The sequence below is a fragment of the Microtus ochrogaster genome, chromosome 4, assembly GCF_000317375.1.
Source record: "Microtus ochrogaster isolate Prairie Vole_2 chromosome 4, MicOch1.0, whole genome shotgun sequence".
In the NCBI taxonomy this organism is placed as follows: Eukaryota; Metazoa; Chordata; class Mammalia; order Rodentia; family Cricetidae; genus Microtus; species Microtus ochrogaster.
In genome coordinates, this window is record NC_022011.1 from 69878034 (window position 1) to 69905676 (window position 27643).

At 40.4% G+C, this 27643-nt stretch overlaps 1 protein-coding gene across 1 annotated transcript in view; it reads right to left on the reverse strand.

The window, feature by feature from the left end:
* Nucleotides 1-983: 983 nt before the first annotated feature.
* Nucleotides 984-27643, reverse strand: part of Acvr1c (activin A receptor type 1C) — an 82156-nt gene continuing 55496 nt past the window's right edge. Inside the window, exons 3-9 of the mRNA XM_005346429.3 lie at nucleotides 26003-26242; nucleotides 19319-19549; nucleotides 16100-16267; nucleotides 14426-14582; nucleotides 11871-11995; nucleotides 10486-10616; nucleotides 984-6376 (exon numbers count right to left, since the gene is read on the reverse strand). Coding sequence (XP_005346486.1) covers nucleotides 6251-6376; nucleotides 10486-10616; nucleotides 11871-11995; nucleotides 14426-14582; nucleotides 16100-16267; nucleotides 19319-19549; nucleotides 26003-26242 — 1178 coding nt within the window. The 3' untranslated portion in view covers nucleotides 984-6250. The remainder of the gene's footprint in view (nucleotides 6377-10485; nucleotides 10617-11870; nucleotides 11996-14425; nucleotides 14583-16099; nucleotides 16268-19318; nucleotides 19550-26002; nucleotides 26243-27643) is intronic.

Here is a 27643-nt window from a genome sequence, read left to right on the forward strand (position 1 = left end):
GAGTGTATTGATAAATCTCTGTCTGTGCTTGACTTTCTTAGAGCCTGACACACAAGCCGCCCTTTACAGGAGAAGCAAATGAACAGTTTCAACCATGGAATAAAAACTCAATGAATGGCTAGAAATCAAGGTTGCTGTGCCTTGCAATAGATGATTTGGGGTAGGGGAGAAAAATCTCTCAACAGGATAAACATTCTGTCTCTTTCACTTGTGGGAACACTGAGTCAAAGTACTTATTCTTCTAAATTATGTGTTCAGTTTGCATATGTCAAGAACCATTTTTAAATTTAACTCCCATTTCTGAATGATGGATAACCCAGGCACATATAGCACATATATGTGTGTGTGTGCATACATATACGTGTATATGATATAGAAATGCATCGTTTCCTTTTCTGTGAGTTACAGAATTGTGTCAAGAGGGAAGAGCCCATTGCAATGCTCACCCCAGTCCTCAACTGGCCTGGGCTATGCATTCCCTGTGGAGAATGTGGGATACTGGAAAGAGGTGAATCTCCTACACACTCAGGCTCTTGGTGGACGTGTTAATAGGCAGATTCCTAAAACCGGGGATAGAAGTGCTCCAGTGTAAGTGTTGGGTCCAGGAAGTCACTTCTTATGGTATAACATAGACCAACAAGGAGGAAATGTATTTCTGGCATTATTAAAATGAGGATGAGATGGAATTCATTTTCTCATAAATGTTATGTTCATTTACAACTAACTGGAGAAGAATTTTGGCAGTTATCAATATCAAAATTTAAAGCGGAGATTGTCACCCAATTCCAGTCTATTCTACATTCTAAAGAGCCTGGCACAAGGCTTGATCTAAAATCATGGCAGAAGCAGGGCTGGAGGGCTGGCTTAGCAGTTAAGAACACTGATTTCAGAGAACCAAGGTTTGCTTCCCAGCATCCACATGGCAGCTCACAACTACCTGCAATTAAAAGTAGTTCCAGGGGATCTGACTCTTTCTTCTGGTCTCTCCAAGCCCTTAGGCATGCACACGGTACACAGACACACATTGGTCCACCCATAACACACAAAAATAAATAAATAAAAATTCTAAAAGGATGGCAGAAGTACAACAATCCAGTGGCATTGATTGCCACTAAATAACTCAAGCACTCACCTTATGGGACATGTATTTCACAGTCTTTGTTCAAGTCGCTGCTCAAGCCGAATTCAGCATTAAACCAGAGCAGGCTTTCTTTACTCCTTAGCTAAAAGCTAGAATATAACTAGACAGTCTGACTAAAGTTTAAGAGAAAGTCATAGCAGCCATTAGCCAAGCCCTCTTCCCAGTGCCAGGAGAATAATCACCAGTGAACTGATGAGGAGAAACCTCTTACACATGGTGGGGAAATTCAAACCTTGTTAAGGAGTTCAGTGGGTAACAGTCTGGACAGTGCTCAAATACACAAAAGGACAGAGCCGTGGCGTGATTTGGGTTTAGGAAATCTGCCACTGGGTTGGAGGGGAAGCAATGTTGAAGACAAAGGTAATGAGAGAAAGAGAAGACAGATGACATTAAACACAGCCCCCAATTCATGTACCAAGTCATCTTTCTCTTACTCCAACAGAAGGGAGATGGCCAATATATGTAGGAAGGAAGCAGGGGGAAGAGTCTGGAAGCTTCTCTTATAGTTACTCACACTAAATATTTTCTTTTCTCCCTTCCTCTTCCTTCTTTTTCTCTCTTCCTCTTTTCAGTGCTAGGGACTCAACCCAGGTCCCTGCACCTGCTAAGAGAGCCCCCTGCTGATGAGCCTCATCTCCAGCCTGCACCAAGAACCTCACCCTCAAATTCTTCCATGGCATTTTCAGTTTTATCAGCACTCCAGGGCTTGTCCACCTAGCTCGATGACTATATTTTAAAGCCCTTGTTTTTGCCCATTTTCATTTCTCCTACCGATCGGGGAGATTACTTGAGTGAAAATACGGAAAGAAGTAGCATTTGACCATCAGCACTGATGATATGTTACGGTAATAAACTACCCAGCAGGCTAAGATGCATGCTGATTAGCTTTTTAATTTGTAAAAGTTGGCGAGGCTGCAGAAGTAGGCGTCACCGTTGCGTTTTATGACAATTAGCAGCCACCCTATGTCTGATCTTCTTCCTCTACAAAATATTGGAATCAAGTTACAAGGCTCAGAGTCGCTTTAGCTTTTACAATTCTCATTTTCATTTTGCACTGTGGCACATATGAAATAATTTAGATCACTAAGAGATTTTTTTTCCATCACAAATCTGAAATTCTATGATGGTTAAGTTAAATAATAGCTATGCTTAAAAATAATTAAGAAGTAGCTATAATTTTGGAAGATGGTGAAAGAACTTTAAACTTAAAAATAGGTGAAAGTAAGGAAATAAAGAAAAGTTAGAGGGCAAAAAGAAAGCCAAGCACCTCAAAGTTTGCATTAGAATTCTTTGGGGGGAAAATTGTGTACAATGTAGAAATTCTGATTAATTTTAGATTTTTAGCAAATGTTTTACTAAATGTTTTTTAGATTTTTAGCAAATGTTTTACTAAATGTTTTTTTGGTTTTGTTTTTAAAAAAAAAATTCTGAAAAAAAAACTAAAAGCCCTTAAAACTATGACCATCTTCTCCAAAATAGTGGACAAAATCCAAGTGATTTTCACAATAAAAAGAGAATAGCTTCAAAAACTACAATGACATCATTGAAGGACACTAAACATCAACATTTCTAAGTAGCTGGTAAATGTTGGTTTTAAAGTCATATAAAGGAAATAATTATTGAATGCCTCAGCTACCAATTTTGATACATTTACTCTTGTTCCTTAGCTGCTTGATAGGAAATCAAAGTTTCCACATTTTAAATGAATTTATTTAGTCATCTAAAATTTCGTGTTTACTTTTAATCAATCAAAAACTATTCTCTCTCAAGTAATTTTAAGTTGATCTCTTGATCCCTGTGTGACGGCAGATGCCTGCTTCCTGCCTTCAGGAAATGCCATTAAGTGGTCCCCTGGGTCTTTTGCTTAGACTCCCAGATTGCCCTGAGTTTACTCTGCCCCAATAAGTCACATGGTGGCAAAATTCCAGGGCAGTAGACTTCTCTTTTGTTTAATCATTCTGCAATAGTTGAAGCATTCAAAATGATAAGATATTGTGGAACTTATGATCTAATGAATGTATTGTCGATATTTCATTTTAAAATAAAAGCGGATTTTAAATTCTTCAGACATTGCAATCAGGTTACTATTTTCATACAATTATGGAAATTTAAAATGCAAAGTTAATTGAAAGTATAAAGATGAAAAGCAAGTGCTATGCTTAAAATAGAGTACGACAGTCATGTTTCACTTAACTCTCAAGGCAGAACATAAATTAGGAATTCTAGATGTGACATGCCAAATATTTTAGACATGGAAGAATGCATACAACAGAATTGGTACTGATTACAAACTTAAACGCATGACTTATAAGGCAACAAATTCATGCTCAAATGTTGACAACAAATAATGCTTCTCATATTTCAGGAAGGGATGCTGTGTAGAAACCCCATCATTTCTGCACACAATACTAAAATTCATAACAGCATTCCTAAGCTCTATGCTATACCCAGAGCCAAAATATCCATAAGGAGCAAAACAATGATGTCACTGTGTACCTAGCCTAAGAAGGTATTTTTACTCATAACAATATTTAAAAGAAACAAGTATCACATGACATTCCATTAAAAACACGTAGTCTAAAATTGAACCGCATAGGTATGTAGGTATATACAGTAAATCTGACTTATTCTTTAAATGCTCCTCTATTTTTTAATAAGTGAGCAGTGTCTATGTATGAGAGATAAGGAAAAACTGTAACTTCTACTGTTTTCCCTTACACTTTGTTTCTCTCTCCCTTAAGATTATCACAATTCAACAGCAGAAGAACAAGCAAAATGTCTCAAAACATACTAATGTGTGGATTTCTCCACAGTGAAATCTGAATCAATAAAATATAAGTTACATTTGTATACTCTCAAATAAATTATAAAACCTAAAGACAAAGAAGATGTTAAAAACACCCTCTCTTTAAAAACCTAGTAAATATATCCACAGAATGGTGGTAAATAGAACAGAATATATTAGGTTTATATTGAAGATTTGAATACAATCGCCTAAGTAATTTCATTTCCTTCATGCAGAAACTGTGTGCAATAAGGGAATAAGCGCAAGCCAGATCACCCCTTTCACACAGTTCTTTTCAATACCCATTCACACAGGCACACCTTTTCGATACTGATAATATAATTAGACTGTAATATCTAAATAAAGATCTTTTCTAAATGTGTTGCATATTGGAAGTGATTTTTCAGACCTATTCTCGAAAGCATTGTCACGCAGAACTCAAGACATCCCACTGCATATTTTATCTGTCAATTTACTTTCTCCCCTCATACTCATATGCCTTTTCCCACTCCCAAATTAGACTTTAAAATCCCTGAGGGCAGGACCTATCTATCTTTTTATTCCCTCTTGTACCCAATATTGTGGCAAGTGAGTTCCGGGGTGCTCTGTGCCTATAAATGGATGAATGTATCACTGGGGATGGAAATACAGGCAAGCCCCATAGTCATCAAGACATTTGTGTCTCTTATCTCAACTTAAATCAAATGAGATGGATCCGGTAGCATATTGGCACACTGAAACGTACACACCAATTGTACATTTTTTTGTGGAAAACTTAGGTGTATCCTTTGGAACGTTACTCCCTGTGTTACACTTTGTAGAACATCTAAACGCTGGATAGTAAAAACTTTGCCCTACCTATAATAAAAGGATTGCACTGTACTTGGTCAAACGTTTGGCCTTGGAGACATCCAGGTCAGGTGTGTTTACTGCCAGAAGCGTCAAAGAACGGTCTGGCTCCTGACGATGCTGTCAGAGAACACTTCCGTTCTGAGAACATCGAGGCAGAAGCCTGTTCTGAGGAATGGACCTTGGGAACACTGAAAGGCATCGTGCTAAATCCCCTCCACTAAAGCAGGACAGCACATTTGAATGAAATATCCGGTGTTCTGTTAAATATTTCCGACCTCAAAAAAGGAGGCTGGGGCAGAGCCTGCAGAACTCTCCACACAGGGTTCCTCTTAAAAGGCCAGGAATGTCTTCTCATAGCCAGTGCAGTCCTCTCTGTACTGGTCAGTGGTTAAATTCTTCTGAAAGATTTCTCTTAATTTTTCTCAAAATCTTTCCTGGTTTACCTTTCTGTCCTTTTTCTTCCTAAATACCCTTAAATTAACTATGTCTTAAGACATGCATCTCTAGACTATGTATGTTTATAATTGGTCAATCTTTGGCAATGTTCAGAAAACATTTTCTCGTTAATGAATGGGATAAAGATGACATTTTATGAGGAAATGCTAGTAGATTGGTTCTGAGATTCTAGCAAATCCATTATGTTCTTACAAAACACTCAGTACGCTCTCTACATGACTAAATTAAGACTATCATAACTGAAGATGTCCCCTCTTAGGAAGAAAAGGACTATGGGAAATGGAGGGAACATAGCAGGCCAGCTGACTTCACAGTGTTCATTATCACAGGGTTTGCTGTCATCTCTGGCACGAGCTCTGTGACTCTGAAACATTTCACAGTGTTCAAGACATTGGAGACTTCCTTTAGATATCAGAAGCAATGGCTCGGGTGGCTTTCTAACTCCTTAGGGGCTGTTGTAGAGGTGAAGACGTGAGTGGCAGGCAGGGAAAGAGAGAGCGAGTATGGAGAGCATGACTTTGCCTCATAACCTGCTGATGGCCTCCACCGTTCAGGCTTTAGATACCAAAATTCTGAGCAATAGTAACTTTTCAAAGGTCCAGATAATTTCTAAAGTTCTATTTCACTATAATGTACCCTCGCTTACATTTTTAATATGTTTTCATCTCATTTGTGCGTGCTCTTGGTTCAAGTAAAACAAAAGTTGTTTTATTTTTACTATTTTCAGTAGCTTATTTTATACTCATAACATCTTCCTCCTTAAATAAAACAAAATGAGTGTGTCACCTTTAAAAATAAAACAAATGGCAACATGAAGATTGGTAAAGTCGAGACCTGCCCAAGCTTAACTTTAGACTTTTCTTTTGATGCCGCCTTTGGGACACTTAAACACTGTCGTGAGTCGTCATTGAGGTAGAACTGAAACACAACATGGCAAAAAAGAAGCAAGAACATTCATACAAAGCCTGAGACACAAACGGAAGCTGCGACCAGTGTCCTTTTCCCTGGATGTGCTGTCAAGCTTTGCAGTCTTCCTTGACACACAGCTGAGAAATGGTTTTCTTCACGCGTAGGGCTGTCAGGCGGGCCGCCCCGTTGGCATACCAGCATTCCCGCATGATTCTACCCATGACCCGGAGTGCCTTCAGGAGAGAAAGACCACAGGGTTAAAGGTGCACACAACAGAGGATAAACAACCCTGAGTCAGCTTCTGTAAAATCATCTTAAAAGATTCAAACATGAACCTTGTAGATTAACCAAGTTGATCAAAATCATTGATTCTGAGACATAATGATGGCTATTTTCAAATTCCTCTAAGAAAGGCAATGATAGTTGAGCACTACATTGCAAGTCCATGGTCCCAGTACTTGTAGGCGGAGACACAAGCAGTAGGAATTCCAGGTCAAGCCAGCTATGTGAGTCTCAAACCAAATAGCTAAAAAGTGGCATGAACCATGGAGGAACATGGCAATGGTATGATTTCCCAGTTACAGTTCTTCAGATGTGCAAACACATGAAAAAATTCATCAAACTGAAAACTAAGATTTATACTTTAATTTTTCATAACTGTATGTTTCAAATGATGATCTGAGAATAAATATAAACAGTCAGTATGAGGAATAGTCAAAGCAAGAAGGCAGATACTGAGGTGATTTGAATAGAAATACCCCCATAGACTCATGCATTTGAATGCTTAGCCTATAGCAAATGGCACAATTAGGAGGTGTTGCTTTGTTGGAGTAGATGTGGCTTTGTTGGAAGAAGTGTGTCACTGTGAGGACGGGTTTTGAGGCTTTATATATGCTCAAGCTACTCCTAGTGTGGAAGACAGTTCTCTTCCTGTTGCCTGAAGAGCTGAGCTTCTCCAGCACCGTGTCTGCACTCTGCCATGTCCCACCATGATGATAGTGGACTAAACCTCTGAAACTATAAGCTAGCTTCAATGATTTTCCTTTTTTAAGAATTACCCTGGTCATCATGTCTCTTTCCAACAACAGAAACCCTAATAAGGCAGTACGTAGAGGAGAAATCAGTGTAAAAGCATGAAACATGAAGGACCCAGGGAGTTGCTGAAGCTGGGGGTGCTCCACTGGTGTGTGCTCATCTTCTGTTCTAGAAAATCAGAGATGAAGACCCCATGCAAAAGGAAGGAAAGTCAGCCTAAAGCAAAGAGGTTTAACGATGCTTTTAAAAGGACTCGAATGTGAACATGGACCTTAAACTGTCAAGATGGTTCAGCAGGTAAATGCACTTTCCACTGAGCCTGGCAACCCACGTTTGATCTTGAGACCCACATGGTGGAAAGAGAAAACAGATTCCTACAGGTTGTCCTTTGGCTTCCAGTGAGTACACACAAGTATCCTGGTACACACATGTATTCGCACTTACATATAAGAAGATAAATGTAATATAAATAAATGTATGTGGATGAATCTTCCCCCAATAGGAAGTTTGTAAGGAAAAACCACTTACTTTGACTTTGGGTGAAGAAAAAAAAAAACTACTCAAGTTTTTCAGTAAATCTGAACTCATAAGGGAATTCTACACTCAGAGAGTGGGAGGGGTACCGATAACCAAGAACCGATCAAAACAAAACCCAGCAGAATCAGATCCATAAAACATCAGCTATTAAAAATTCACAGATAAGGAATGTGCATTAAAAGAGAAGTAAAACCTAAACAACCTGTGGGGGTAGAAACAGTACTTTCAGAACCAGTAAAAAGTTCTTGGTATGAAAATAAAGAATCCAATGGATAAGTTAGATGGCAGATTAGACACATCTGAGGCAGAAGTGCAGAAGCAGAAAAGAAATCTAGGGGATCTACAGGCACCAGTGTAGGAAATACCCAGGAAGCAAAATAGAATTAGAAAGGTTTAATAGCAGCCAATGAAATTTCCAAAAATAGAAATGGAGACAGAAAGAAGGAATTATCAGAAGATATATAATCTCAGAATTTTCTAGAAGAGAGGAATGGCACAAAACCTTAGAATTAGAACAGTCTTTTTTTTTCCAAACAAGTTTAACTACAAAACTGGGTTTGGGGGCCCATGCTGTGATGCCAGCAGTGGGAGGCTAAGGCAGGAAGTTTCCTACAAGTTTGGGCTACATGGTGAGAGCTTTCTTCATAAAACCTTAGGTACCTACAAACAAAAAGGCTGGCCATGGAGAAATTGCAGAGTACTAAAGACAGAGAAGTTCTTAAAAGCAGTTAGAGGGACTAGAGAAAAGGTGCAGCTGTCCAGTGCACTTTTCTCTTGCACAGGACCTGAGTTTAATTCCGAGCACCTACATGGTAACTTACAGCCATCCACGGCTCCAGTTCCAAGAACCCAAAGCCCTCTTCTGATGTCCCTAGCCACCAGCCATGCACATGGTATGCATACAGACATACAGGCCAAATATTCATTTGCATAAAAATAAAACAAATTTAAAGTAAGTAGACAAGGCATTAAGAGGCAAATGTTTATCAAAATCAAAGTCCATCTTTATTTAATCTTTAAAAATGTGTGTAATAGTTGTCACACTAAATAGTGAAAAACAAGCTTTAAGGAGCAAAAAGTTGCCCCCCACCAATTCCAGGTAGCTTTATACCAGAGATCCCAGAACCACAGTAAGAAAGAATGAGCAGACAATTTGCCTGTCTAAGTGGATACCTCAAAAGAATTAATAAGTGTATACCTTCCAAAATTTTTGAAAATATATGTTTATATACTATGGTAGATAATTCTCTTTTTAGATTTTTAAGTGTGTGTGTGTGTGTGTGTGTGTCATAAAAAAAGCATCAGATCTCCCTGAGCAGGAATTACAGACAGTTGTGAGCCACTACATAATTGCGGAGAACCAAATTCTGGTCCTATATGGAAACAGCAAGTGGTCTAACCACTGAGCAATCTCTCCAGTCCCTGCAATAGATAGTTTGTCAATTGGGTGATTTTTGCCATATATTTGTGCATATCTTGAAAAAAATCTAAATAAAGTCAGGGAACAATAAGAAATCATTAATATCAATATTAACCACTCAGCAAGGCAGAAAGTTCCTCAAAGATTTCAAAATGTTCCACTTTTCAAATTGTATAGTCACAGGTTTTAATTTGATTATTTAAAACATTTTAAATATTTTAAGGTATTTTAAACTTTACCAAGTCATATACCTATGTAGTTAAAACCAGTAATAGCCAGGTCTGCTGGTGCATGCCTTCAATGAATTCTTTCAGTTATGTTATACAAGACTTAAAGCCTGATCCTCAAATAAACAGAGTTAAAATAACTACACAATGATAAAAGAGTAAAACTTGCCTTAAACAAAAGAGCTAAAATCATGGTGGAAGGAAACAGTTGGGGTAAAAAGGTGACTACATAAAACAATCCTATAACAAAATAAATAGTAACAGTGTCACATAAAATGGTCTTATTTATTACCCAAATAAAGCCATAAATACACAGTAGTGATTGGAAGGGGAAATTGAACCACATAATTGGGGGAGAAGGCTGCCTTTCCTCTCTTTGTCAGAGCTTATGGGAGGCAGGATAACCGCTGTGTATTGTGTGTCTGCCATGCTTGGTTTACAGTCCTGGATTGCTTATGCTGACAAGACAGATAACAGCTGGATCTATGGTAAGGGCTCTTTTCTGATGAGGACGGCTAAACTTCAGGCAGCTCGAGATTAGGCATAAATTATCGATTACAATATTAATGAGCCATTGATTTTGCCCGTGTCCTTCAGTTCCTTGCCCCTAGCAGTGTGGTGGGACCATGTGACTAGAAACTGTGTATCCCTTGTGACACGCACTGAAAAGTCACGGTGTGCACCCCTGTTTCCTCTCTCTCTGAAAAACACAGAGACCTGCACGGAGATGGCAGCAGCAAGAAGCAGTGCGAATGAATGACTACTGAGCCACCGGATGTCGCAGACTATGTCCCTTAAGCCACAGAGGACTTCAGAGAATCGCTGTTGTCAGAAGCCATCAGGGCTTCAGAGGCGCGTGTCAAGGATGCATACTACTTACGGGGACAAAACCCTCTAAAGACATTAAAAATAAAAAGGACATCCCTCCATACATGGAATGAACTAGGTACTCTGAAAATCCTCACTGATATTAATCTGAAGAGTAAAACAGAAGGAAATCAGAAGAACTCAGCATGTGTTGATCTCCAGTGGATGAAGAGGAGGGCAGCGAGAAGGAGAAAGCTGGGGAGGGAAGAAGCAGAGGGAGGAGGAGGATGCAGGAGGGGGAACATAAGAGCCTTACTTCACAGCTTTGCCACTGGTTTGGGATATTTGGTCGGAGCTTCTGGTCACAGACAACCTTCCTCATGTCTTCTATCGAAGGATCTGAAGGCACCATGTCATAATAAGGCAACTGGTACTCCTCCACCATTCCTGTAAGAAATTCACAGGGTAAATTCTTCTACATACGCAATCAATAACAATGTGTATTTCAAACTAGTATGCTTAGTTCTGCCAGGCATGCATGATATCCTAGAAAAGCGTAATCTCACTTCTGTTAAAATAATATATCACTATTAGACAGGATTCGGTTCAAACCACTCAGTTAAATACTTGTGCAAAGTTACAACATTTTATAATATAAAATAAATATAATAAAATGTAAAATTGATATAGTTATCATATGTAATACATAAAACCCTGAATAAATGTATTTAATTTTATAGCCATACAAAATAAAGCAAATATGCCTCCAGTAAAAACAAAGTAACTTTTATTTTCATATATTATCATTTATATATAATTATATATGTTTATATATGGTTCAAAAATAATCCCGATTGCCATGTTTATAGAATAGCATCATTGTACTGTAAATAAATATATTTATCTATCAAAGCAGTATTAGAGGGGTTGGGTTTGAAATTTTAAGGTAGCTGGTTTAGCAGGTGAGGCACTGCTTCCAAGTCTGACACAGTAATGCAATCTCCAGATCCCACAGGGCAGACGGAGAAAGTCCAGTCTCACGAGCTTCATGACCTGCACATGAGCTCTGTGCCATAGCACACAGGAACACACACGTGCACACGCACACACACACTGCTAAACCAAGGCTCGTCCTAAGTGTGTTTCACAAGAGAATACTCAGTAAGCTGCTTTCTATGAGCATTTAACTTTTCTATTGATGCAGCAATGTCATTAGACTGCATTAGCAGGGGTTCCCATACCAACTTCTAAGCTGCAGGAGCAGTAGAGGGCAGGAGATGATGTCACTCACTTCCCTACTGCACTTTATCCATCCCTGCATTGACATCACAAGAGAGAAAAGAGGAAAAGCCTGTGGACGGCTGGCCATGCTCCACCTTGGCAAGCCACTTAGCTTTGGGACAAGAGTAGGGATACCAGCTGTTGCAAACTCCAATCAGATCATTTTATAGATTGATTCAAAATGATCATTACAGGCATCAGAATGAATAGCATTGTCACCCATATCTAAACAAAAGCCAAAAGATAAACCCACCACTCTCCACAGGGTGCTCCACTTTTGCCCCTGCAAAGAAATCACTGAAAAGATTTCTCCTCACTATTCAGCAACTATCCGGTATACTATTGGGAAAATACAGAAAATCACATCTTGTCTCTGGTGTCAAGGAAAGGGGATCAAAAGAATATTTTCCAAAATCTTACCTCCTATTGAACACCTTCGAGCTATTTCCCAATAAACCAGCCCCACAGAATAGATGTCAGCTCGTTTGAAGGACTCAAAGATGCTCACGTTCATTGTATCATCGAGCATTTCAGGAGCCATATACCTTCAAAAATGTGCACACTGAGATTCAGTCCAGTAAACCACAATCTTAATACATCACAATACAAACATAAATTAAGGTCGCTCGCATCAATTTCAAAGGTACATCTCAGATACCAAAATAGGGGGAAATTAAAAAACACAGTGATTCAATCATCACTTTAAAACATTTCAACTGAAACTAAAGGTCATACCGCTTTATATTATAGCAGGATCACCAGTAAGTGGCCTAGTACTTGGAAAGAATGAACTAGGAAGGTCAACGAGCAAAGCACACCACAACAGAAACAGAGCTCAACATCCCAAGAATTTATCATTACAGAAAGTTCCTGCCTGACAAGGATGGGATTCACTCACCAGAGGGGGCTCAACCTCCAACACAAGGAAGGCTAGATGGTATTCCACAAATAGCTTCTCAGAATGAAGAATTTTACTATATGCCTTGCCAAAAATAGTATAGCCTGTTTGAACAAATCTTAATGGTAGAAGTCCTGAAGTCACAAGACCTGACTGAGCCTAATGGACCCGTACAGAGTTGGGCGTTTCCCCGGAATATATGCTCTTGAGTTCTTTTCAAAGTGTTCTCCCCCTCCCCACCTCTGAAAGGAAACCAGCACCCAAGCTGTCCCTGAGGGCCCCCTATTCAGCAATGGTAAGGTGGGTTCCTGAGAAAAGAAGAGGGATTGGTTAAGACCACCCATTCTCAACATGCCTCCCTGGAACGTCTGTGACATCAGTAATGTCAACCAGCAGACAGTAGACAGCTTGCGGGCACTGTCCTGAAATCTCAACTGGCTGGGAGGCCAGCTCTACCTCCTTAGAAATTTGCTAGTCTAGAGCACTTTAACAAGTTCAGGAAAATGCTTTGACTTTCGTGATTTCCAGGTCAAGAGCTCTAAAATTATGAAAAAGTAGCTTGAAGTGTGGAACCCAGGTAAAGGAGCTGGAAGAAGACTAGCTAAGGAGCCACCTGCTGGACAAAACAATGAACGCAGCAGAAGTTTAACAAGTGACAAGCCTGTGGCAGCCACAGCTGTGTGTGTTCTGCTGCCTTTGTGCTTCCTCCTAGCTTTGTTAAATTGGGTTCCTTGAAAATGGAAACTGTGTTCAAATGCATATTATCTCAAAGTACATCATTCTGGGACACTAACGGCAATTCCAGCTACAGGTAAGATATAAACTGATACACTGTATCTTTGCTTGTTAAGGGAATAGGCTGTCATACACTGATACATTGTATCTTTGCTTGTTAAGGGAATAGGCTGGCACACACTGATACGTTGTATCTTTGCTTGTTGGGGGGAATAGAATGACACACACTGATACATTGTTCCTTTCTTGTTGGGGGGAATAGAATGACACACACTGATACATTGTATCTTTGCTTGTTAAGGGAATAGGCTGGCACACACTGATACACTGTATCTTTGCATATTAAGGGAATAAACTGACACACACTGATACACTGTAACTTTGCATGTCAAGGGAATAGACTGTCACACTCATGGTTTTATTATCCTAGTGTCCCTAACCCATCTCCTCCAATGCCCTGGTTTTGCATGTGGTCTTTAAAACCGGAGCCTGTACAGCAAGCCCTGACTTGTAGTTCCTTGGCAAGGCATAAAGGTGCTGGAGTTCCTGCGAGGATCAGTATCAGCTCAGGGCCCCCAAGACCGAGTTCTTAGCACAAAGGAGGTTTATTTGTCCCAGAGGTTAAAAGGGCAGGGAATAGTATTCAAAGACAGGAGATAGAGGACAAGGGAGAAGGAGAAGGGGACAAGGGAGAAGGGGCAGGCATAATTGTCCCGGGGGACAACAGATATAGTTAATAGAAAAATATGGTTTATAATGGTAAAGGAGAAAACCTCGTGTTAGGAGAAGGTGCTTAGTTTTAACTGGGTGTGTTGGGTGAGCAAAGGGGCTGATGACTGCTGAACTCCAATACTTTGATAGTTGGATCTTGGTAGTCAGCTTCAGAAGGAGAAAGTAGCCAAATAAGGGAACAGACCTTGATGACAAGCTTTAGGGATGTAATCTGGGTTAGTAAGGCAGAGGGAAAGGGGGAGAAGTTCAAAGCCTGCCAGAGCCATTTGCCATGCTCAAGCTGGCTAGCGTCCATTCAGTTCCTATATACTACTGAGGTAGTTTCTCTTCTGCAGGAAAGACATCTGGAAAAATTGTCACATAAACATGGCATGCCATTGTCTTCTCCACCACTGCCCACTCTAGACTCTGCACTCAAATGGCTGCTTCGTCAGGACAAGGAGTCAACCCTCCAACTTTGGGGTCATTATGGCTTCTCAGTGTCTTCGAAAAGACTTATTGCTTTTGCTAGGTCTCACGTTTTTCACATATGGACACACATCACGGGCAGTCCCCACATTTGATCAATCATATAGAAACTTTAGTGAGCGACCAACGAAAGTCATCTTACCTTTTCGTTCCCACTTTGGGATTCTGCGGTATGTCTATAGTGTTCATGATGGAGTCGTGCTTCACAGCCAGCCCTAAGTCGGCGATGGCACAAGTGTCACATTTTTTCACCAAGATATTCTTTGACTTTATATCTCGGTGAGCAATAGCAGGCTTACCTAGAAAATGTGAGAAGATTGTACGCATCTGTTTCCCTACTGAAGACAGAGTCTCTTGAAGCAAATCACTTAGAAGACTTAACTCGAATATCTTCTCCCCAGGCACATCTTCCCTGACCGTACCCCAAGCCCAGGAGTGCGACAGAGGCTTTGGAGAGACATTCAGTCTCCTAGCCAAACTCCAGGCTAAGCAAGGGCCATCTCTTGCTTTATACTCAAGCAGTTCCAGTGTACGGAGCACCAGGTGACAGTTGTGGACATTAATAACCAGGTTTTCAATAAATGAGTTTAGGTTGCTACTACTTGTGACCCACAATATAGCAAATGTTTTTTTAATAAAACAAATCTCAAAATTTTATTACTCGAGACTAGCAATTCCCCAAACAAGAACAGAGGATTCATGAGGGTCCTTAAAACAACTATATATCTACCTGCCTGACTCATTCCACCGTTTCTCCACTGACTTGAACTAAACCATATAATAGACAAGTAAGATAAAGAGCATGTGTGAAATCAGCTAGTTATTAAAATTATTTTTAAAATTGTAGACCAAAACCACTATTTTCACTATATTGCATTATTTTAAAAGTTGTAAAAACACTTGGAAGCTGTTAGTCATGTTAATATTTAATTGGCTAATTACAGTTCTTGAAATAAACAATATGTTAATTTATCAATAAAGTTTTAGTATGAAATATATGAATAAATCTAACCTACATTTACTAAAACTTTGGGGAGCTCAATAATTTTTAATAATATAAAGGGGGGCTGGAGAGATGGCTCAGTGGTTAAGAGCACTGCTTGTTCTTCCAAAGGTCCTGAGTTCAATTCCCAGCAACCACATGGTGGCTCACAACCATCTGTGATAAGATTTGGTGCCCTCTTCTGGCCTGCAGGAATACATGCAGAATACTAAGAATACTGTATACATAATAAATAAATAAATCTTTTTTTAAAAAAAGAATATAAATGGGTCACAAATCTATTGCCCTACTCAGACTAATCATTTTTGAGGGTCAGTCTCCTATAGGCTTAGTAAATTGACAAAGCAAAGGATATTATTTGGCTTTCAAGTATGATATTCAAATACTCTTTTTTATCTTTTTGAGACAGTTCCAGCCTAGTATAGAACTCACATGTTACCCAGGACTGCCTCACACTCATGAGCATCCTTCTGCCTCAGCTTCCCACACCCACCTTCACATATTCTTTCATGGTTATGTTATCATTCCCAATCCCATTTTAATTATCAAAAACAAGCACTTATACCATCTGCAGTACATGACTATGTAGCCTTTGTCACCAAAATAAGACCTCTACTGGCATGGGAGAAGCCACTGGGGATAGAAATACATCATGAATAGCATGTGTGTGGTGCCAAGGATGAGAAAGTTGTTTGCTGCATGACAAGAACCTCACTTGCATCGCGTACCTCCATTGTTCCTCTGTGTTTGACGATTGCGAAGCACTGAAATACAATCAATACAAAGACCAGCTTTCTGAAAGGACATGCCTACCTTGGGTACCAACGATCTCCATATGTAGGTGAGCCAGACCACTGGCTATCGAAAGGGCCAGCTTGATCATTCCAGCCACGGTCACTATGTTTCTATTCAAATAGTCATATAAGGAGCCCTGTTCGTGATACTCTGATACAAGCCAAAGTTGAGTCCAAGTTCCATTATCTAATGAGAAAACATTGTTTACAATGGTAAATGTTGAGAAAGCATGCGAGCACTGTTAACAACAATGGTCATCTGTGCCATTTATGAAGCAAAGTTAATTCTTCCAGACAGGAAGCTGTGGTTAGGGAAGTATCAAGTTCTCAATGAGTTATCAAAGATGTAGGATATGGAAAAAGCTTCCATAGAAACAGAAAGATGTGGAAAGTGATTCTAACAAGGGAGCAACTCTTTGCCTGCTTGCTTTCATCAATAGTTGCTGGTACAGCTACCATCATGTATGGGAAACTTTGAAAGATGCATTGTGGGAGATACTTCTGAAAGGCACATCTGGCCTCTACCTTATCCTTTACTCTTAAGCTTTTAAAAAAGATTAAATCAATTAAAAAAAAAGAAATATAACCACTATTATCACCACCACTATTATTATTGCTGATAGTCTAACAATGTTCACGATTTTTTCCTTTAAATATAGAAAATCTGTACTTCAAACAGTTGTATAAAGATCTGCATGCTATGATACGATTGCTAGATATTCTCAGCCAGCACCCCCATTTAAACAAAAACAAAAATCAACCCAGCATTTTTTTAAAGACTTTTAACAGGTGAGAAATTAACCCGATGCTTCTCTATGCAGCAGCACTTCAACAGCTACGTGTAGCTTTCTTTTTTCTTTTTTCTTTTTTTTTTCTTTTTTCTTTTTTTGGTTTTTCAAGGCAGGATTTCTCTGTAGTTTTTTGGAACCTGTCCTGAAACTAGCTCTTGTAGACCAGGCTGGCCTCGAACTTACAGAGATCTGCCTGCCTCTGCCTCCTGAGTGCTAGGATTAAAGGCGTGCGCCACCACCGCCCGGCTACTTGAAGATTTCTAAACAAAGTGTCTCCAACGGTATAGACAGTTCTGGCCAATTCTGAGAATCAGATGGTCTCTACCGTGAGCATTTTGCTTAGAGGCTTTCCTCCCCGGTGCTGCATGTTTAGGAATTGAATGGTATCCATTGATTTCATTTCCACAATCAGGCAGTAAGAAAGCTTCATGACATACAAAAGGCATTCTGCTATAAAGTTCACTAAGAACCCACCATCCACCAACCTCACCCTCAGACTCTCCCTGCTAACACCTGCACCTAACTATGCTCTCCCACAACAAGGTCTTTTTTAGTTAGGTACTCCGCTACAATGTAGTGTAAACATTACATGAATAAGGAATGTGTGAAGATGAAAGTGATATTAGAGATCATTTGGTATCTAAACAAAGTGACTGATAAGGAAGGATATGATTGAGAGAAGTCAGGTAAACAGAAGGAAACAGGGGCTGGAGAGATGGCTCAGCCATTAAGAGCTCTGGATGCTCTTTCAGAAGACCCAGGTCCAATCCCCAGCACCCACCAGGCAGCTCACAATTGTCTGTAGCTCTAGTTCCAGGTAAGCTGACACCATCACACAGACACACATGCAGGCAAAACACCAATTCACATAAAATAAAATTATATTAAAAAAAAAAGAAGGGAACAAAGATGAAAGATCACCTCTTTGGGACAGATTTGTCTGTAAGCCAGGAAGCACTATGATTAAACTAGTTCATCAATATAAGTTAGGTGACTAGTCACTAGTGTGCTCGTTAACCTTACAAGGAAATAACTCAGCAAAGGAGAAGCGGTTTCTTAACCGTGAGATAGTGACTCTATTTTCAAAACTCTGGACATAGTGTAATTGTATATGTCCTTAAGAACTTGGAAAGAAGGGCTGGAGAGATGGCTTAGCAGTTAAGAGCACCGGCTGCTCTTCCAGAGAAACCAGGTTTGATTCCCAGCCTCCACATGGTGGCTCAAAATAATCTGTAATTCCAGTTCCAGGGGATCCAATGCCCACCCTCTTCTGGCTCTGCTGGGCACTAGGCACAGGCATGCATGCAGGGAAACTACCCCAACATATGAAATAATAATAATAATAATAATTATAATAATTAGTAGTGGTGGTCATGGTAGTAGTAGTATCTCAATTTTACTCTCCTTCCTTACAATTCTGGTCACAATGTGAAATGAATGCAGAACCTCTCTTTTGCCATCTAGTTCTCATAAATAGAATCATAATCATGCTTCTATTAGACAAAACTGTTTTTTTTTAATTTCCCAGGCAATAGTAGCTAAGTAAAATGTAAAATTCATAGATAATTTAGCTTAACCTTTTTTTGTTTGTTTGTTTGTTTGTTGATGAGATTGTAACTGTGGCTCCATCAAAGTTCTTCAAAGATACTGAGACTGATTGAAGGTCTAATTTCTAACCTGACTGGTTGTGTTTTCTCGCTCCTATTTTCAAAGCCGGAACTCTGTTGGAAGAAGCAAGCGAACGAAAAAGCCCACTAACTACATCGCTTCCCTGCAGCACATGGACGACATTTTAAGAGTCCTGACTTTAAATGCCAGATAGATGATCTTTTTTGTTCCAGGACACGAAAACAATCAACAACGAATGAGTCACCTGTCAGTGTTAAATTTCAAATTCTGAGACATGCTCAAGTTAACAGTTATAGAAAATTCTGCTAATAAATAAACTCTTGTCTCTTTCACACAGTCTAGAGGGGACATGGCTGAAAACTGTTCTCTTGCGCACAAATCCTGGAATATAGATTCCATCCCATTTGATAATAGCAGGCACTCAAAATTCCAAAATTGTCCCACTGCCTGTATGCTCATTGTCCCCCAGCTCCCCTTCAGTCCGAAATGCCTCTAGATGTTTCCATAACCCAGGGTGACTCAAGACAGAAAAACAAGGTTAATGGATTTTCCAAGAACTGGCCCCAGAGGCGGATAGCTGATTCCTGCCTGGTACCAGTTACCTAATATCTTAAACATCAGCTTCACTGCATAATCACGACTCCACACTAGCTATTCGCTGCTGAGTTATGGGCATTTACTTGAGGGAAAGAAAAAAAGAATTTTCTTAATAAAGAAGCTAGAACATCATGCATCTTCTTGAGACAAAGTGATGAGTCCCATCTGTCTTACAAGCAATCTCACGTATTTCATGCCGACCACGGTGACAGTGACCTTACCTTTGTTGTCAGCGGCAATGAAGCCAAGGATGTTCTCATGCCTCAACATCACCGTCTGATAAATTTCTGCCTCGCGAAACCAAGATCTTTCATCTCTGGAGGAGAATATTTTCACGGCCACGTCTTCCCCACACCATCTTCCGTGCCACACTTCCCCAAATCGGCCTTTTCCTACGATTTCTTGAAGGACAATAGTCCTTGCAATTGTTCTTTGAACCAAAAGAGGCAGACCTGGTCAAAGGAGAGGCGGACAGAGCCTTCAAAACAGCTGCCACAGTCACGATGCTATTGCATGAAATGCAAACACTTAAGCGCGTTAGTAACTTTACCAAGGTTGAAGAAATATGCACCATTCCAACAAGCTGCAAGGCCAAGGCATGACCTAGAAAATGTCCTAAATTATTCATTTCTCTTCTCTTATGCACAAACAATGCTTTCTGAACACAGCCTGATGCTGCAGATATCTGATTCCTAAGAACTGTGGCAAATCCCCTGGATTTCTCGTAAAGCCATTCTGATTCCTAAGGACTCAAAGGGAAACATGCATGGCTAACACGTAAAATAAAATGCAAGAGCTCCTAGGTACCACTGTGAAAGGAAAAAAATTAATTCTTCGTGGATTTCCTGCAAAACAAAATTAAAATGTGCGTGTCGGGAATCAAATTCAATGACTGATAAGATAAGCATGTTACACTAAGAATACGTTGTCTGTGAAATAGGAAAACATGCTCTGTAGATCTGTAGACTGTTCATAATTTTTTGTTGTGGTTGTTTTGAGACAGGGTCTTGCTATGCATCCCTGGCCATCCTGGAACTCACTACAGAGACAAAGCTAGCTTCAAACTCACAGAGCCCTGCCTGCCTCTGCCTCTCAAGTGCTGGGACTAAAGATGCATACCACCATGCCCAGACTGGTTGTACTCTTTAAAACAGTAACTATACTTCTAAAATTCTATCCTATAGAACTAAGTCAAAATGTAGAGGATCTATCTATCTATATAAAGATATTGAATACATTGTTGTTAGTAATAGTAAACAAAAATGAACCTTTTCAAGTAAGAAGGCAATTGTAAAATATGGTGCAGATACACAAGCACAGATCAGTAAAGGCCTAGGTTCCGATTTCAGCTACAGCATCTAGTCAACATGGTCAGATTGTTTATCTTCTGTGAACTTTTGCACGCTCCTCTGCGAAACCGGACAGTGTGTGAGTTAATAAGCAGGTTAAGCTGCTAGCACTGTACCTGGCCTAATGCATGATCAATAATGGTTACCCTCGATCTTACAGCAGCATCTACATGAATCATCTAAGACTGACCCTAATGGTGCTGCTAATAAATCTTATTCCAGTGATACTGGAGTCTACTCTGCGACAATGTCAAATGAAAATGGTATAGTAAATTTTATCTCTATGAGTTTGCAGCCTGAACTGCATGGTGGAATCTCAGTGAGCTATATTTTTCCTTCTCATTTGCTGTATTTTCATCAAAAGCTCCAGGAGACGGTTTTATTATTCCTGTAATTGTGTTGTTAGACAGCAAATAGTTGAAGTGGCTACAGGATGAGTATATTCTAGAAAGTGGTTTGGTTACTGTCACTGTTCTCAGGCAGCCAGAGAAAGCAATGCCCATGTGGCTCCTTGGGGGGCATTGTCCCCTGATCCAAGAATGAGCCAGTGTTTACACAGATGTTCTCATCTCCACGAGAACCACCCACGATGGTAAATAGGCACAGACTATAAATTCACTGGTACGAGCCTCAACAATTAGTCAGCAAGCCCCACGGTCCGAAAGTTCTTTTGGAACCATCTGGTTCAACCTCGTCATTTATCGATGAGAAAATTGGAGCCTGACAAGTAATTACATTTGAAGAGAGTCTGCTGCAGCGGGAGGCTGACCCAGAGTGCTTTGCGTCCCATAGGAGGACAGACCTGTGTTCCTCTCTGTGGGAAGGAAGACATTCAGCAACAAATAGCCAGGGTTATTTTTGTAGGCTTCACTCAATGTTTTTGGCCCAAAGTGACACTAACAATAATTAAGTCAAATCTCAGCATATTTCCCTCCCCACATCATCACCCACCGACAGAAAAAGAAAGAATCCGATAAGACAGTGTTTCTACACTGCAGTTGATACAACATCCAATTGGTGGACAAAGAACATCACATCCTGTAAGGGGACCAGCGGGGTGAGCTGGGTGAGACGCTGCTTTGGCTGCCGCAAAACCTTCCAAAGCGAATAATGAGATGAGCCTGAGTAGTTTTTGTTCTACATAGCTTCAGACTGCATTTGAACAGAAACTTTGCCTCTTGCCATGAGTTCATTTTAATCTTTTCACCAGGGATTATAGAAGCTGATGTCTGGCTTGTGTCACCATCTGTCAGAACGTTATACCGGAAGACAAAGAAGCTGGCTTCCTACTTCCGTAAAAGCCGCCTGAGACAAAGCCCACGCTCAAGCACAGTCCAATAAAACACCATTTATTTTCACTTTGTAGTCTCTCTAACTCTTTGAAATTTGTCCCTGACCTGGTCAGGGATAAGCTTAGTAATCAGGGTTTTTCAATATCTGACAAAGCTGCCTCAGATTCAAGGTCACCAACCAATTGAAAAAGGCAGAAAGGAAGCAGGCTGGTCCAGTGTCCTCCCCACCGGCAGGCTATTGTGGGGGAAGCGTTGCCGAAGGTAAACCTGTTCTCTGATGATTAAAGGCATGTGCTTTTAGCTAGAGGTCACCGCCAAGCAAGCTGGCTTTGAAGAGACAAAATGCCTAAAGTGTGTTCAAATTTGTGCTTAAGGAAATGTATTTATGAACAGAGTCTGGGAGTGCAGGCCTGTATTCTCAACTATTTGGGATGGTGCAGAAGGGCTAGCCTGGGAAAGTTCCTTGTCATCATCCTTCTTCACACACACACACACACACACACACACACACACACACACACACAGCCTAGGAATGTAGCTCAGAGTAAGAACACTTGCCCAGCATGTGATGTGTGAGACCCTGGTTCAATCCACACTGCAAAAACAAAAGGAAATTATCCGGGCTAGGGCATGTTTTCTTCTTCCTTCCACAAGATGTCTTAGTATAATCTCAAAAAGAAGAGTCCAGAAGCTGACAAATTCATATGCATGCTTGAAGATACATGTTTGAAGCCATTAAAACATTTAACAGGAAATTTTCTTTAGTTTTTATTGTTCAGTGAATAATACATATGAATATATAAATATAACCTGATTTGGTGTTTGTTTAATCATGGGGCCCCATGACATTTTGGACTCCATGAGATTTATGCTTCCATGTCAGCATATTTACTGGTATTGTCCTTATTAGGATCTTACTCAGGCAGTCATGTTGTTGAGGTAACATAGAGGCAGTTTCTCTGCCCTTTCTAGGAGACACAATCTCACAGAAGAGCTCCTGGTCCTCTGGCTCTTATAATCTTTCCATCCTATCTTCTGTGATGTTCCCTGAGCCTCAAGTGGCTTGGTCATCTCACTTCATCTGTTTCTGGATGATGACTGGGTCTCTTGTCTTCCCCCTTCCCAGAATTCTCCTAGTCTGGTTGCCCCACCTATACTTCCTGCCTGGCTACTGGCCAATCAATCTTTTATTAAACCAATATAAGTGACATTATCCCACAGCAAATTGTGGCTATATCTTCTGGCAATTAGATATTTGGTAATCACTGCCCACATTCCCCCAAAATGGATTATGGATGTTTGTCTTTGTTTAGTATGTTGGTTACAAGTTGTTATGAATAATAGGAAAAAAACTAAACAAAGGTGGATTCAGGGTTCCTGTTTTGAAAAGAAAAGAAAGGGAAATGTTGTGGGATAATGCTCTTATAAAGATCTGTCACTTATATACATTTAATAAACATTGATTGGCCAGTAGCCAGGAAGGAAGTATAGGTGGGGCAACCAGACTAGGAAAATCCTGGGAAGAGGAAAGACAGAGAGACACAGTCATCATCCAGAAGCAGAGGAAGAGAGATGAAAATGCCTTACTGAGAAAAAATACCAAGCCACACAGCTAAACACAAGCAAGAATTATGATTAAATTTAAATCATAAGAGCTAGTTAGCAATAAACCTGAGCACTAGGCTAACCAGCTTATAATTAATGTAAGCCTCTGTGTATTTATTTGGGACTGAATGGCTTCAGGACTGGGCTGTACAGAAACTTCTGTCTATAGGAAAATATATAAACACCATGACCAAAAGCACCATGGTTAAGGAAAGGGTTTGTTTGGTTTACACTTGCAGAGTACAAGTCATCATTGAAGGACATTCGGGCAGAAACTCAAGGCAGAAACTGTGGAGAAACATGGCTTGCTGGGTAGCGCCCTGGGCTATTCTCATGTAGCTTTTCTTGTACAGCCCAAGACAAGATGCCCAGAGATGATACCACCTACAGTGGGTTGTGCTTTCCTGTATCAATTAGCAATCATTTCTCCCATAAACTTGCTCACAAGCTAACCTGATCCAGGCAATTGTTCAGCTGAGGCTTCTCCTTTCAGAAGACTCTCGGTTGTGTCAAGTTGATAATAAAAAACTAATCAGAACACGACCTAACATCATCAAGTAAATAAAAATGTTTCTGTGGGTAATAAGTAGAAGGTTGTTCAATCCTTTGAAAATGATCAAGAAATGTATTTCTAGAAATTAAACATATATCAGAGTTCTTTGTACCCAGAATATTGGCAGTAAACAAAATGTTGGGGTATAGTAGGTCTCAACATATAATATGCAAAGAAATGGAGTTTAAATACTGAGGAATATTGTTTTTAAGATAAAAATGTAAGCCTTCCTTCTATACAATGACATAATTTGGATTCAAAATTTATATGTTTTACAATTGCAGGATTTTTTTTCTCTCTTGGTTTTCTTTGAAAAAAAAATCTTCCTTGATGTTACAGTGACAGCCTGGACCATTAGACTCTTCTAGTCAGCAAATGTCCTTTTCTAGTGCATTCACGGTGTCCCCTGTTACATATGGGTGCCCATATGAATGTGTTGGTGTTTCCCCACCTGCCCCTCTTAACTGTGTCTGCCTGGATGCTACTCATACCCACGTGTTACACAAAGCTCTGTGTTTTGTTTCTTTTATTTCACTGTTTTCAAGGCAAAATTTTGCTACATAGCCCAGGTTGGACTCTCAACTTGGGAGGCTCCTATGACAGTAGCCCTAATACTGAGAATATAGACAGAGACCAGCATCCATTCCTGGCTGGAACTGTGACTCTAATGATCCTTCGAAAGCAACGAGAGATGTAGGCACTTCTGAAGTGGCTGTCTGGGTGTGCTCTTGGTCATGTTTCTGTAAAGTCAAGGGCCAAGGCTTTCTAGAAATTCAGAATGGAAAAGAAGTCCTTGCAACTGCAGGGAAATTCTGCCCTGCCCCGACTCCCCGACCTCAACGTTTTGTGCTATGAAAGGGACTCTTTGATTCTGTGATGCAGTCTGGCCCCTGGAATTCTCCATTGGCTGTCTAAATTGATTAAAGGAGAAAACAGAGCGCTCTGTGCTGTGATAGCAGTGAATGGATAACCTTGAGCCACAGGAGCCAGTTAGGAATGCCCTGAGCTTCCTTCATCATCTCTGGGTTTCCAGAGCACCATTGTGAGTTAATTCCAGGACAGCTCCTTGTTAGCTTTGAAAGCACATCCTGAGGGAATGCCTACAGATTCAGAAGGCCTTGGGTGACCACAAATATCAACAAGGAACACTGCTTTGTTATCTAACACATTTCCCCATATCTTGTGGACTTAAACCCAACACCCCAACTGCCCTGTTTCTGTGAAACAGCAGAAGAAAGCAGCAGTGATGGTTTTGACCATAATGGGAGGAGGTAGAGGACAAGAGGAAAGGCAAAACAAATAAGCAAAGAATCAAATCCCAAGGCCATAAAAAAGAAAAAAGCTTCACCAGACATCTGAGAAGACTCTATTGTAACAATTTTCTAATTTTTAAGTAGAAATTTTTTAAATTATTCGTATATCATAGCATGATATTTTGATCATGTTTGTCCTCCCCCAACTACTCCATGTTCGTTCTCTCTCTGTATGTGTGTGTGTGTGTGTGTGTGTGTGTGTATGTGTCTGTTTGTCTGTCTGTCTCTCTCTCTCTCTCTCTCTCTCTGTCTGTCTCTCTTTGTGTGTGTGTGTGTGTTTATGGGGGGCGGGAGGTCTATATGCCTGTTTCTCTCTCTCTCTCTCTCTCTCTCTCTCTCTCTGTGTGTGTGTGTGTGTGTCTGTCTGTCTCTCTCTCTCTCTCTCTGTGTGTCTGTCTCTCTTTGTGTGTGTGTTTATGGGGGGCGGGAGGTCTATATGCCTGTTTCTCTGTCTCTCTCTTTAAAAAGAAAAGAGGATGGTAGAATGGAATGCAGTGCTATGAAGAGATAAAGGAGAAATTAAAATAATATTAAATGGGAGGAGGAGCAGGGTAAAGGAGAGAATGTGAGAGGTACAACTAATCCTAAAGGCCCTTTGCAACGCTATATGGAAGCCTGCTACTGTAGACAATTCGCATGTAATCCTAAAGACATTTCTATTCATACACTTATTTATTATGTACCTAATTGATCTCTAGCTGATGAGTTCACATCGGACACTTTTATCAAAAAAAAAAAAAAGGTGTTCGTTTATTTTTAAACAAGAGTTTGCTTTTTGAAAACAGACACGTACCAGAGCCTGAACCTGAGGCGGTGGCATCATAAATCAGGTCTTTGAGTGTTTTTCCCGGGTTTACCAGGCTGTACTCTGCCAGAGGCTCCTCAACGTTGTGTCTCTTGGTTTTTCTGTATGTGCACTGGCGGTCCTGGCATGCCCATATTGTCAGCATGGCAGCTATGGACAGGAGGCAAACAGGCACAGTAATGACAATGGTCAGCTCCGTGGGGCCAAGTCTGGGAGCATTTGGCGATACTGCAGTTTAAAAAGAAAGAAATGGAAGAAAGAGAGAGAGAAAGTTATAAATCAATTCATGTAAGATATTTTAGAATTTTTTTTTTTAAATTTTCGAGACAGGGTTTCTCCGTAGCTTTTTGGTTCCTGTCCTGGAACTAGCTCTTGTAGACCAGGCTAGCCTCGAACTCACAGAGATCCGCCTGCCTCTGCCTCCCAAGTGCTGGGATTAAAGGCGTGCGCCACCACCGCCCGGCTATTTTAGCATTTTTTAAAATTATTTTTTCTGTATAGGTATTGTTAGAATTTGTTGGCAAGGAATAATTTAGACTTTTGTAGTAATTCTAAGACCACACATTGTTTTATTTTGGGAAAGCATCTCAAGTAGCCCAGGTTAGCCTGAAACTCTGTAGCCAAAGATGCAGAGCTGTTGATCCTCCTCCTTCTACCTCACCAGTACTGAAATTATAGGCATGTATCATGGGCACAATGACGTATCTGTATTCAAAGATACATAGCTGTAGTACACACTAAGCCATTCATGACTTTGTATGTAAGTTGAAAAAAACTAGTTTAAAAGCACTAACTTTAAAAAATATTTTGGAAATTCCAAGTGCAGTCGCCAAAATTCCTCAGCTAGATTGTGCAACCGTAAAAGCAGAGATTTAAGTTCACTGGCAAAGACCAGAGTGCACGCAAAAATAAAGGGAAAGTGAGAGGTGACGGCACCTATGACAATGGCAGTGGGAGGCAGGGGTAGAGAAAAAGCATTGACTTGGAAGATTAAAAAAAAAAAACACAAAATATTTGATGCTCTTAATTTTACTGTTTTCTCCTTGTTCTTCAGCAGTCCCGTCCTTATAGCAAATCTATCCATCTGTTCATTCATTCCCCAAATACTCATCAGGGATGTGCTGGCGATCTGGCTGAGACATCTGTCACCCCATTGATGGCCAGGGTTGATTCTGCTGATCTGGCTGGCTAGGCGGGTGTTCCCTTCTTTCTTCACTGCTCCATGTGTGTCCCTCAGGAAGTTGCACGCTCCGTTGAATAGAGGAGGACCAGTCTCCAGGCAAGGGTATCCGACGAGCTGCGCTCCCCTGCTGGAACCTCCAAATACTCATCAGGTTCTTGGAATATGTTGCTATTATTCCAGGTGCCGGAAATAAAATGGCGAGTTAAAGAGCCCAATCCTCGCTCTCTGCACTCCTGAACTCTCGTAGATACAAACAGCTGAACAGAGGGCTGCGGAGCGGGAGCGGGAGAAAGGATAAATGCTATGAATCGGCAGAGAGGACATGGTGGTAGCACGATGTCACTCTAGACTGGGTGGCCCTAGAAGGCCTCTCTGCAGAAGTGTCATGGAGACAGGAAAACAAAGCAAGAATGAATGGCAGGCAGCGGTGCACAGTCCCAGAGGGC